The sequence below is a fragment of the Podarcis liolepis genome, assembly GCF_965112155.1.
Source record: "Podarcis liolepis genome assembly, chromosome: 3".
Taxonomy (NCBI): Eukaryota; Metazoa; Chordata; class Lepidosauria; order Squamata; family Lacertidae; genus Podarcis; species Podarcis liolepis.
Window position 1 is genome coordinate 34,913,500 of NC_139557.1, and position 12,155 is coordinate 34,925,654.

A 12,155-nucleotide genomic window follows, 5' to 3' on the forward strand; every position below is an offset into this window, starting at 1 on the left:
TGTGAAAATAATAAACAGAAACAGAACTTTAAACCAAAAACAACTAAAAATAACTAACAGTAGCACTGGGTGAATATCTTAAACCAACCCAAAGCTTGGCAAAAATGAAAAACAAGTTATTAATAGAATCTCAAAAAGCCAATCAGGACCTGCTGAGGTAAGGACAACAGTGGACAGTGGGGTGGAACTGTGCTGCCCATCTGACTGTCTTCTGGCTAATTCACTGCAGCATACCAGGCAGAGGGAAGAGGCAATGGCAAGGCTGGCACAGTGCAAAACTGCCAATCGAGCCAACTCAGTGCTCCTGCCAGATGCAGCAATGACTGTGCCAGAGGGAGGTCAGGAGAGCAGCACAGCTCCACCATGCCATCTGCTCCTGGGCAAGAAGATTCACAATCTGGGTTCCACAACCCAAAATTCCCTGTTCTGCATTTCTAGAGGCCAGGTTTCTGGTGTCAAAGGAGCAGGCAGGGTCTTGGCAGGCTCATGAGGAAAAAGGAGTTCCTTCAAAAAAAGCTTGGACTCAAACCAGAGCATTAGATTTAAAAGCCAGTGCCATGAACTGAATTTACAAATTATCTGGTAGCCAGTGAAGACTGAACAAACCCAAGTGAGATGTTCTAAAAAATGAGGCCCAGGCAACACTTTGTAAATTAATCCGTAAGTATTTTCTGGCTGATTCACCACTACATGGACAAAAAGAGCAACAACAGAGATTTTTCATTTTCTTAATTCAAGGTTTTTCATAGTTCCAAAATTCTCCCAAAACTGATCCTGCCCCAATATCCTGTAATCCATGAACACCACAACATGGTATTAAACGTGACTTGCATTATTTTGTTTTTAGGTGGGGTCATAGCCCTAATTCATTAGCTTTAGTTTTCTGAGGAATTATTCTAATTCTGAAAGCTGGTTTAGGATAAATGTGGGGTCACCAGCAGCAACAGCAAAATAGTGAAATTCACCTTCAAAAAGTGAGGTAGCACACACAAACACAACACACACACCCCGAAACAAGTTGTCCTTTTTGAATCTTCTATGTAGTCCACTTCAAGGAAGTATCCAAGTGGAGAAGTAAATACATGAAGAGAATCACCAGGGACAATACCTCTGACCCCTCCATACCACTTTCATAATTCCAGTTTGTGGGGAGCTGGTTGTATCCATGGAAGATCCCAAAATGTGTAGGGATCTTCCATGGATACAACCAGCTCCCCGCCTGCCTATAGTTACATATCTTCCATGATTCAGCAACTAACAAAGTTGCAAGGTGGAAGGGGGCAAAACCAACATGTTTGTTCCCACTGCCCTCCTCAATGTCCCCATTTGGATAATGCGCAAAGAAGGCTGATGCTGTTGGTACAAACATTTGTATGAAGAACAAGTGATGGAAGAATCAGTCATCATCTGGATGGATTTTATTAACAGGCCAGACACATTTACTTTTTCCTTCAAAATTAAATTTCCTAGTTACACAATATCTCTTCCTTGATACACAGAAGGCTGGCAGGAGAATAACCAGACTATGGAACATTTGGCAAAAAGATCAACAATGAAAGTTTCAAACATAGCATGAGCTCTCAAACTGTGGGGTGAGCCTTAAACGGGTTGTGAAAGACACTGAGAAAATGGGCAGAGAGATCCAGTGATGGACAGGATCCTGCAACAGGGGGCTCTTTCCTCCTCCCACCCTGCCTCCCACCCAAAACTGTGTAGGTTAAATGAATAATCCCTATGTAGTATTGGATATTTGACTGGCCATTATCAAATAATGAACCAGTATTTTTAAAGCATGAACATTACAAGAACAAAATAAGCAAAGATACTTCAACCACCAACAGTTTTTATACTGATGTTATTTTTTAAAAAAATCAAATTAGCAGCTCCTGTGAAACGATGAAACCAAGTTTCAAAAAAATCAGAATGAATTACTAAAATGTTAGGTAAATGTTTCTGTAAATACAGTGTACTCAATAGCTACTCTATTTGACTTTTATTGAGGAACATCCAGGTCAGCCTATAGTTACAACCGTTTATTTTAAAGAAGAACTTTAAACAGAAATAAAACTAGGGATAACAATTATCTAAATAAATAGAAGTCAGATTCAAAACAGTATGGGTGGCCCTTGCTGGTGTGACCTTTCCAATGGTGACTGTTTCTGTGCTTGTTTGTGGAGATGCCTGAGGTAAAAGCAAAACCCCAGCAGAAGAACCTTTGCCATGCTGCCGTGCTTGGTATGGCACCACCAGCCACAGTTCCTGGACACAAACTAGTCTCACTCCTGCCCTTGATAACTAATGACACCATAGAGATGCTTGTCAAAGCTAGTCCACCACCACCTACACATAGTATTCTTGGCTTCATGGAATTCTTGACAGTGGGTGGCCACAGCCAAATTATATTTGACAGGTCAACTGACTGGTGTGCCAACTCTACCCATAGTAAAGGATCCTCATTGATCTATATTGTAGTTGTTGAAATTATTGGTACCTAATCATTTTAGGAGCAGGTCAGAAATGTCTTGTCCTGTTCCTCTTCTAATATCAGTGTTTGATCAGTGTCCTAAATCCACAGATTTGTGCGTGCAGGTGGCACATGGGCTGCCTATGGGAATTTGAGAAATAGCTCTATTGGAGGCCTGACAAAGGTTGTCTTAGAGAGGGGATTATCTCCTGAAGGGAGTTTCACATGGGCACTAGCAAGGTGTTCAGTCACTTGTTCTTGAACAATACACATCTGGCATTTGTTCTGAAGCCAATATGGCGCCCCTCCAGATGGTCAGAAACTACAACCACTGCCTGCATTGGTTGTGGCAGATTGTAGTCCAACATCTGGAGGGCACCAAGTTGACCATCTCTGATAAGGGCAAATAAGATGGCAAGAAGGCAGAATGAAGCAAGCCCTTGAAACGAGCAGAAGAAATGCTGCATCCTATTATCACCTATGGGAATTAGGCTTTATCCTAAGTTTTTTTGGCAGAGCAGCCCCAGTTAGAGAGGTATCTGGATCAAGCCTCTCTGAATTCAGCCACTTTCCTATGACTCACCAATAAATGACACATCTGGAATATCTCGGTGAATCTCCGAAACAAGCATAGTAAAGTTAATGATTAATATATGGAACATTGAGAAATGCCCTGCACAATTTAGAGGCTGCTAAAACAAAAGTAGTTTCCCATCAGCCTTGTTTTCCTATTCAAATATCACTTACCAGCAGCTGCAAAGGCTACTTAATGTCTGTTCAACCCCAGAAGGGCCTACAAAATTGGGTTTTTCCTTTGCTTTCCGGGTATAGTTTACTCTCTTTCCTAACTTGCATTCATTTTAAGTGACAGGGCTGGCTTGGGCTCAAAGGAAGATGTTCGAGAAAGGCATTCAGAACCCCTTTTAAAAGTTTGCTCCACACTTAAACCATCTTGAGTTCTGGAATTGTTTTAGAAAGCCACTAAACGAATTCTTTACATGCAACACACAGATTCATAGCCCAAGTAAGTTAACAGCCAATGTACTGTATGCGGTTGATTGGAAAGGCAGACATTACCTTAATTGTCAGGGTAATATTTCTGGGTGATCAAAAGATCAGGCCTATCTTTTAAGGCCTTGCCACAAAACTTGTTAAATTCAATCTGTGTCATTAAAAAATACAAAATTTGCAAGGGTTGCATTAACTGAAATGATAAGGAATGCCTGTCTCTAATCAAACGCTAATACAAAACAGATTTTTCATGCAATTGTTAAACCACCAAGGGAAACAGGATCTTTGGAAGCACTACAAATGGGAAAAGTGCCACTCTCTGGGAGTGTTAGAATAAATTGTATGGAATAATTCATGATTCACTGGCTTAAGGGGAAAATAGCCATTGGGGAAGTCCTTTGTAGAATTAACCCTATTCAACAGGACACACATCTCCAATATATCTTTCTTTTCTCTGTACAGAAGTTTTCTGCAAGAGCAACAGGGATAAACACTACTTTTAAACAGAAACTCAAACGTGCCATTTTATGTATCTGATCTCTGTTCAAAAACTTAAGAGTCTTCGGAGAAAATAAATATCCTTAAAATCTTTCCTTGGCTAGTACTCAGGATCACCATATCTGCTCTTGTTGTTACCTATATCTTAACACCAATCCCTCCACCTGCTATCACTGCTATTGATGACATGTCTAGTCTGCTGCTCTTCAAACTTTCTTACTTGATTCTCTTCTGCATTGGCAGAATTATCGATTAAAAAAACTTGGGCACAGTCCAACCAATGGCACAGCAATCTTAGCATTGTATCCAATGGAATTCCATTCGCACTGCTGGACTTCCTCTTCCTCTCCTACCCTCATGCCCTCCCTATAAGCGCCCCCTCAAACATCTGCTTTGGATGATTGGGGGACACATTGGAGCAGATTCACGGAGAGTGGAGGGTACAGCAGACAGGAAAGCCCCATTCATGAGTGGAACAAGATACTGGATTCAGTCCTGAAGAGTTACCCTCAGGTACATGCTTTTAATTCCACCATATGGCTTTAAATGTGCCTACCATTAGCCACACTGTGCTGTCTGCAATTATGAGCAGATTTGTGCATAGGAAAGAGAGGCATATAGTGTTTGGTGGAGGCTTCGTCCTTCAGTGCATGCATGCACGCACATACACAAAATTGCAATTTATGCCCCACACAGGAGTAGGAGGACTACTGAGAAAAACATAAAGAGAAGCTAAAGTAATGGGAAAGGCAAGAGAGAAGATTGAAGGAAGGATGCAGAATAGGAGCAAGTGAAGTTAGGGTAGGCTTGAGGGAAAAGACAAAGGAGGCAGAAACTGAGACAAGATAGAAGTAGCTGGAAAGCATTCCAAAGAAACCATGCAGTGCTTTGGCTGAGTGGGCTTCTATTCCTCATTTATGGCTAGACTGCATCATTCTTAAACATCTTATACATGTGGAAACAACTAAGAACGTAAAAGAAAAGAGCAGAAAATCAAGTAAAATTATGCAATGCCTGGCTATATAAAACATTTGACTACAATAAAACCTTGATCACAAATAGAATTAGAAGTGCATTCAAAAAGGAAATTAAGTGAGAAGAAACCAGATTTTAAAAGAAACCCACAGCATGCATTACGTATTTTTAAAATATAAAATTGTGTAAAAAAGTTATATTCTCTTTCATCTCCATTTGCTTCCTGAAAACCAGACACAGCACCTTTTCTCTCTCGCTTTCTTTCTCTCCCTATAAATTATTCCAGTGCATAGGAAGTTCAGAGCTACATATATGTTGTAAAACAAATTCCTTGCCAAAAGAATTACAAAATACATTCCTAGTGTAACAGAATAACTAAGCACAATCCATGAGGTTAGGACCTCCCAACTCTCTGTTGAATTAATAGCCATTAGGTTTGTCTGAAAAATGAAAACAATAATCATTCCAACATGATCACAGCTAATATTGTTTAAGTATTTGTTGCAATCATCCTTTAAAATTAAAAAAAAAAACAACTGCTCATCAAGCCTATAGTCTGGGTCTGGGCAAATCCTAGAAAGCTACCATGGGATACAATTTTCTCAAGGAATTCACAGTAACTCAAGGTAGTGAAACATCGCCCGCTACTTTTAAGCCATCTATGTAGAGTAGCCCTACTTTCTTGAGGACAGCTGGAATGATATAAGGATGGATGTCTCTTCTTTTTAACATCTGCCACCCTTTCTAAATAGAATTTATGAGGTTCCCAATCCAGAACAAGTGCTGCACCCATTCTGGCTTCAGTTGAATGAGATGACTAGACTCAATGACAAGCTGTAATCAGTCTTGTTTTAATACAGTAATGTCTTTGGCTAACACTGAGCAGCTGAAATTACCGGTAATGAATATTTTATTAGGAATTATGTGAGGGTTTGTGTTGTTTTTAAAAAAAGCTCATCGATTCATGGGAAAACAAGAATTGCGTTATCAATGAACATACATGAAACTGAAATGGATCAGAAATAGACAATCTGTCCATTTCTAACTATATGCAAAGCATATTTCCCTAGAGAAACTCTCAGCAGATCAAGTGATTAATGGACTGAATGTATCATGGAATATCCCGTGGGCCTCAAAATTCCAAAGTCTGCCTCTGGATATATTTTGAGGTTTGCTTTATTAAAAAATATAATGTGTGACCCACTCAAATGCATATCTTTGGTTGTTGGGCTTTACCATCATATTCCGGAACACAAATTTCTGTCCAGATCACACACATCACTGTTTCTCAGATTACCAAAATATTTAGTCTTTTACCATCAGGCATAATAATGAACAAATCACAGGCCCAGTTCAGACATAATGGAAAACAATGGTTAGGTCCAGGCTTGTTCTCATTAACCACAGTTCAGTTTTAGATGTCACAGAGAACTGTGGAAATGAAAGCCTCTGGTCTCCGCCTTGCATGCATCCAAGAGGAGGAATGAACATTCATGTAGTGAGAAACCATGGTTTCCACTTACATCAGAAATTGTATTTCAATGCATCTGTTATTTTGCAAGTTCAAGAAAGAAGATCTGAGATTCACATGGCAACTTACCTACCTGGTTATATTTTTGGATTTATATTCTACCTTTTTACAGACTCGAAGGGGTAGTGGATAATAAAACACAGACCTAAATTTTAAGAAGGACTTAAACAATTTGCTTCCAAATTTCACTGGCAGAAGAATAGCGTTGTTTGTTTATAGGGAATACAAACACTGATTTTCCTGGCACCAAACATGGCTGAAGTCAGCGCAATGAACAAAAATGCAGACAGCGGTCCAGGCATGTTCCTCAAGCATCTCCTACTAGCAAAGATTTTGGACATGGAAAGCTATCATATGTTTCTACTGACCCAATTTTTATCCTCACTGTACACTAGTTTCAGACCACTGTAACTACATAATAATTTCTCTGATGTTCGCTCACAAGAATAACTGTAAATCTAAGTGTTTGAAACAACCTAACATTTAAACACGTGTATCATTTTGAATTATAGGAGGAGTGGGTGATACAGTTAATTCAACTTTTTTGTTATATATTTAGTAGTCATTATCTAGGACACAGAGACTGCTGATCAGAAGATGCAAGTTCCAGTTCTCTTGCTCATCCAATGTTTATGCATCCTAGTAACTATGAGGTCACTCACATTGGCAGAATCTTAATTTGAAGTGCAGCCTCAGAATTCCTTTTCCCCCAAGCACAGGTGCACTCTGGTTATGTATGTCAGCAAGTGAATTCAGAGAACCACTTTCTCTTATCACTAGGGATGGGGGGGTGGATTCAATTCAGTTCACATTTAAAGCTGAATCTATTGAATTTGTACTTTCCAGAATAATATAAGAAGCCAAATACAGTCATTGCACAAAGATGCCTATATTAGTGAAAAGATCATTAAAAAAAATGAATTGTATTAGGAGAAATTGCTTGCAAAAATACAAAACTGCATAAAAATGTGCTTGTTAAAATAAATTCACACAAAAATGCTGGTGGGGATTTTTAAAAATATGTATTTTGGCAAATTGCTACCAAAATATGGAGAACTGAATTTAAGATTGGGAAAATGAGAAATGGAGAGAACCGAAAATGACAGATCCCTTCCACCTCTGCTCATCACACTGTGAGATCCTTACACTGAGGTCTACATAGAAATGCAATGCAAACCTCTATTTATTTACTCAGAAGTAGGTCCCACTGTTCCCTGATTCTAAGCATGTGTGTATGCCTGTGAGCCACTATTTTGAGGAGGTCTGGTTCATGGGTAAGCCTGATCTACTCATTGGTATAATGGAGCAAACTGGACTCAAACTTCCTTGACACCAGACCTCTAAAAACATATATTTCCAAGAAAAATGTTGAACCCCTGCAAAACTGTAACAAAATATCAGTGCAAAATATCTGAAGTATAAAACATTGGGGTGGACTTACAGGCTCTCCCCGTCTTCCTTCTAGTCCTGGAGAACCTGGTTGTCCGGCTTCTCCCTTAATATTGATGACAAAAAATCAGTTAAAATTAGTTCAAAATATTAACTGGTTAAAATGTTTGCCTTTCAGTGCAGGGCTTTATTTCATAAAAGGACATGTGCTTTCTTCAGCCAATATAGAGGAAATGAGCAAATTCTGCTGGAAAAATAATACATCACCATGAATAGCTATGACATTTCTTCCCACCACCCCAAGCTATTGTTTAGGTTATCCTCCTGCACTCATCTGAGTTGCAGACATTGCCTGAGATCCAAAGAGGTGTCTTCAGACTACTAGGTAAAGGTAAAGGGACCCCTGACCATTAGGTCCAGTCATGACCAACTCTGGGGTTGCGGCACTCATCTCACTTTATTGGCCGAGGGAGCCGGCGTACAGCTTCTGGGTCATGTGGCCAGCATGACTAAGCCGCTTCTGGTGAACCAGAGCAGCACACAGAAACACCATTTACCTTCCCACCAGAGCGGTACCTATTTATCTACTTGCACTTTGACGTGCTTTTGAACTGCTAGGTTGGCAGGAGCAGGGACCGAACAATGGGAGCAAGTCCTAGGCTCTGTGGTTTAACCCACAGCACCACCCGTGTCCCTTAAATCCCTTCAGACTACTAGTCATATCTTAAAGCTCCTCCCTACTACAGCCTCTCATCCTCCCCACCCTGAAGAGCTGCTCCTGAATGTCAGAGAACCCTCTGGGAATTGCATCCACTGCAGCCCAAGTGGCTGCTTTACTCAAATCTCAGAAACGCACATATGCAGACATGGTCCTTTAGATCTAAACCCTCATTATTCTTTGGAATTGTGACTGCACCAGTCACTATTTTTCTTTGAACACGAGAACGAAGGAAGAAGGTTGCCTTGCTCGTACTTCGACATATTTATTCAAATCTAAGCAAACTGATTTGAAAGGCTGACTTGGCAGCCTTGGCAGTAAAACTAACTCTGGGCATAATGCTGCCAAACTTCTTCTTTTTCTTTTTAGGGAACCTGTTAAAAGCCTGGCTGTCTTTCTGTCTGCTAGCTGTGATGGTTCATTAGCTGTGATGGTTCATACTGCAGACCCCTTAAGTCACTGATATCTATTGTAAGGGAGACTGGGGTACAGTGGTTAGGTTGTCGGTCAAGGGCTGAGGAGACCCATGCTCAACCCCCACTCAGCGACAAAGCTGAGAGTGGATCAGTCACATCTCTCACACTAAACAAAACTGACAGGGTTGTGAGGATAAAACTGAATTGTGGATTGAATATAAGGAAAGTGTAGCCCCGGCTTGAATTACAAAATGAGATCCTTCCTTTGCAACCACAGCTTGAATCACCTCTGAACAAGAAGGGATGGTGCAAATTAACAGTGACTCCCTGACAATTAAGAAACCAGGAGCCAGTCTCAGAAATGCTGTGATCTGCCCTCACCCACCCCAAAGTAAATACACTCCTCCCCCTTAAACCATGGTTAAGCACTGTCAGTGCCAACATTAAGGCTGTCCAGTTCCCCTTCACCCAGAATTCAAATCTGCAGTTTAAATTGCATTTCAGATACTACTGTAAGGGGAAATCCTAGCTAGCCTTAACCATGGTTAGCGCTGGTGCTGAATGACTAATTGCTTAGCTGTGGTTAAGGACTGGGTGTATTCTTCCTTCTGCAAGGGGAAGGAGCAGTGGAATGGGAGTGCATGATCTCAATCGTTGTTCATAATTTGTTAACTATAGTTACACCAAAGAGCCATCATGATAAAAGTCGAGCACTGGTTATCATAAGAAGCGTAGCAGTTATGGGGAAACTATAGGGGACATCTTGTGCAGGCTTGATTTAGCTATAGCTTTGAAACACGGCAACCATGATTCAGAGATTTGCAAACCATGCCTGATATGGATCTGTCTGCAGTAAGAAGGGTGAGGCTGGCTGAACCTTTTTTTTTTTTTTTTTTTTTTGCAGCATTTCTAGAATCAATGAAAAGAGACAGGGGAGAAAAACTCACCCATTTCACAAAGAAGGGTTGCATTTTGGATCATTCCACAGAAGAGGATCCCCATGTGTGTGACCACACAGAGGCCAAATTGTAGAAAGGATGGGTTTGGTGTGCAGCAAAGTATTTCTTACTGTTTCCAAGAATAAATCTGTTTCTGAATTTTTCTAAGAAAATAAGGAAGGCTCCAGCAGAAATCTCCAAAGATGCTTGTAAAAATCCTCTGATTTTGATTACAATAAAGCCCAAAGTAAAGTGGTGTTTTATGGAGAGCAGATGTTCAAAGGCAAGCTGACAACATTTTACTCCAGCAGAAATAAGAGACTACTGCTTTTACAGCTTAAAGAAAAATGAGCATCAAACTCTTCCTTTTCTGTATCTACCTGTTATCAAAGAGTGACTTGAGAATGTAATGCTTTTCAAACATAAAGACCTACAGTTTTAAAAGAATGCACTGAGCCCACATCACCAGCAGGAAAAACCATTCAGATGACAATCCAATACATTCTCCCTATTCCCTCTATTTCTCATCTTCAGCTACTGGGTGCTGTTGGTTATGCAGCCAAACCAGCACCACCCATGAAGAGAAAGGATCCATGAGGACTGTACATGGGTTGAGTTAACAGGAACAGGGGTAACTACAAGAGCCTCTGCTGCAGCAACAAAGAAAGCTTTGGTACACGGGCAGCACCAATGGCAGCATTTAAAAGATAAATGAAATGCAAGTAACTGCATATGACTTCAGTCCTCCTTCTCACATACATTTCATTATTATTAGTTATTAATTACCTTCTACATAGGGACGTGGGTGGCGCTGTGGGTTAAACCACAGAGCCTAGGACTTGCTGATCAGAAGGTCGGCAGTTTGAATCCCCGTGACGGGGTGAGCTCCCGTTGCTCGGTCCCTGCTCCTGCCAACCTAGCAGTTCGAAAGCACATCAAAGTGCAAGTAGATAAATAGGTACCACTCCGGTGGGAAGGTAAACAGAGTTTCCGTGTGCTGCTCTGGTTTGCCAGAAGCAGCTTAGTCATGCTGGCCACATGACCCGGAAGCTGTATGCCAGCTCCCTTGGCCAATAAAGTGCGATGAGCACTGCAACCCCAGAGTCGATCACGACTCAACCTAATGGTCAGGGGTCCCTTTACCTTTACCTTACCTTCCACATATATGTCTCAAGGCAATGTATGCAATATAAAAACAGCTTTAAAATAGTTTTAAAAACAGCACAGATAATGTCTTCAATTGTTTCCAGGAAGTGCAGATAGAGGGTGCTTGTCATAGCTTGACCAGAAAGTTCAGATAGTGAGTGCCTGTCATATCTTAACCAGAATGCTGTTCCACGAAACAGGGACAGCCACCCTGAAAATTTTCTGAGTTACTATGCAGTGGGGCCTCTGATCTCTTAGGAGTTAGCAGGGGAAGCTCTCCTGCAGAACACAGTGTCCTACTGTGTATTCAATGGATGAGGCGGCCTCTCAAGTAACCTGGTCCTGAGTTGTATTGCTCTTTGGTTAGGCTGCAGCTTCAACAGGGTAACCACTGAAACACAGGCATGCACACACACCCTCAAATAAATACAAGCTCCCTTCCCTCCCTCCCCCCCATGGAACCTGTAGGATCATTCTACTTGCTTTCTCTCGTGGGTGCAAGCTGTCTCAAGAGAACTAATGAGCTGGGCATGCAGGAGTTAACAGGACCCAGAAAGTTTCACAAATGTTTTGCATCTATCCCCTTCTCTAATATAACATCTGGCTACAGGCAATGAAACAACCAGCCTGCTTTGGACAAAAAACCATGCCTGCCTGCCTGCCTGCAATCAATTTCCTCCCCAACTCCAGGGAGGCTACTCCACTAAGGCTTTCCTTCGCAAGGGAGATCCCAGACAACCTCTCCTGGGACTAAGAAAATACTGTGCTTCCTTTCTTCTTTTCTTTTTTCCTGGTAGACATCTTTGCTAGCTCTTTGCATGGGGCATGTGTGCTAAATCTTTTCATCCTCTCCTCTGCCAATTGCCTTGGGGTTGCAGAAGTGAAGAGAAGGGGACTTTGGCCAAAAGACTAAACGTGGGGGTAGCTGCATTGCTTCTATCCAAACCAGAAAGCCATTTCTGACCATAAGGGAGGAGAGGGGGTTGCGGTCTAGCCCCTCCCCCCAAGCGCGGGGGCTGACCTTGGCCCCCGCGAGAGTTGGGGGAATCCCTGGGCGTGCTCGCCACCC

General features: G+C 41.5%; 1 protein-coding gene across 1 annotated transcript in view; it reads right to left on the minus strand.

Annotated features, from left to right (window-relative positions):
- COL21A1 (collagen type XXI alpha 1 chain) overlaps positions 1-12,155 on the minus strand; it is a 126,328-nt gene that overhangs the window by 24,217 nt on the left and 89,956 nt on the right. Inside the window, exon 18 of the mRNA XM_083495809.1 lies at positions 7,921-7,974. Within this exon, the coding sequence (XP_083351935.1) occupies positions 7,921-7,974 (54 nt within the window). The remainder of the gene's footprint in view (positions 1-7,920; positions 7,975-12,155) is intronic.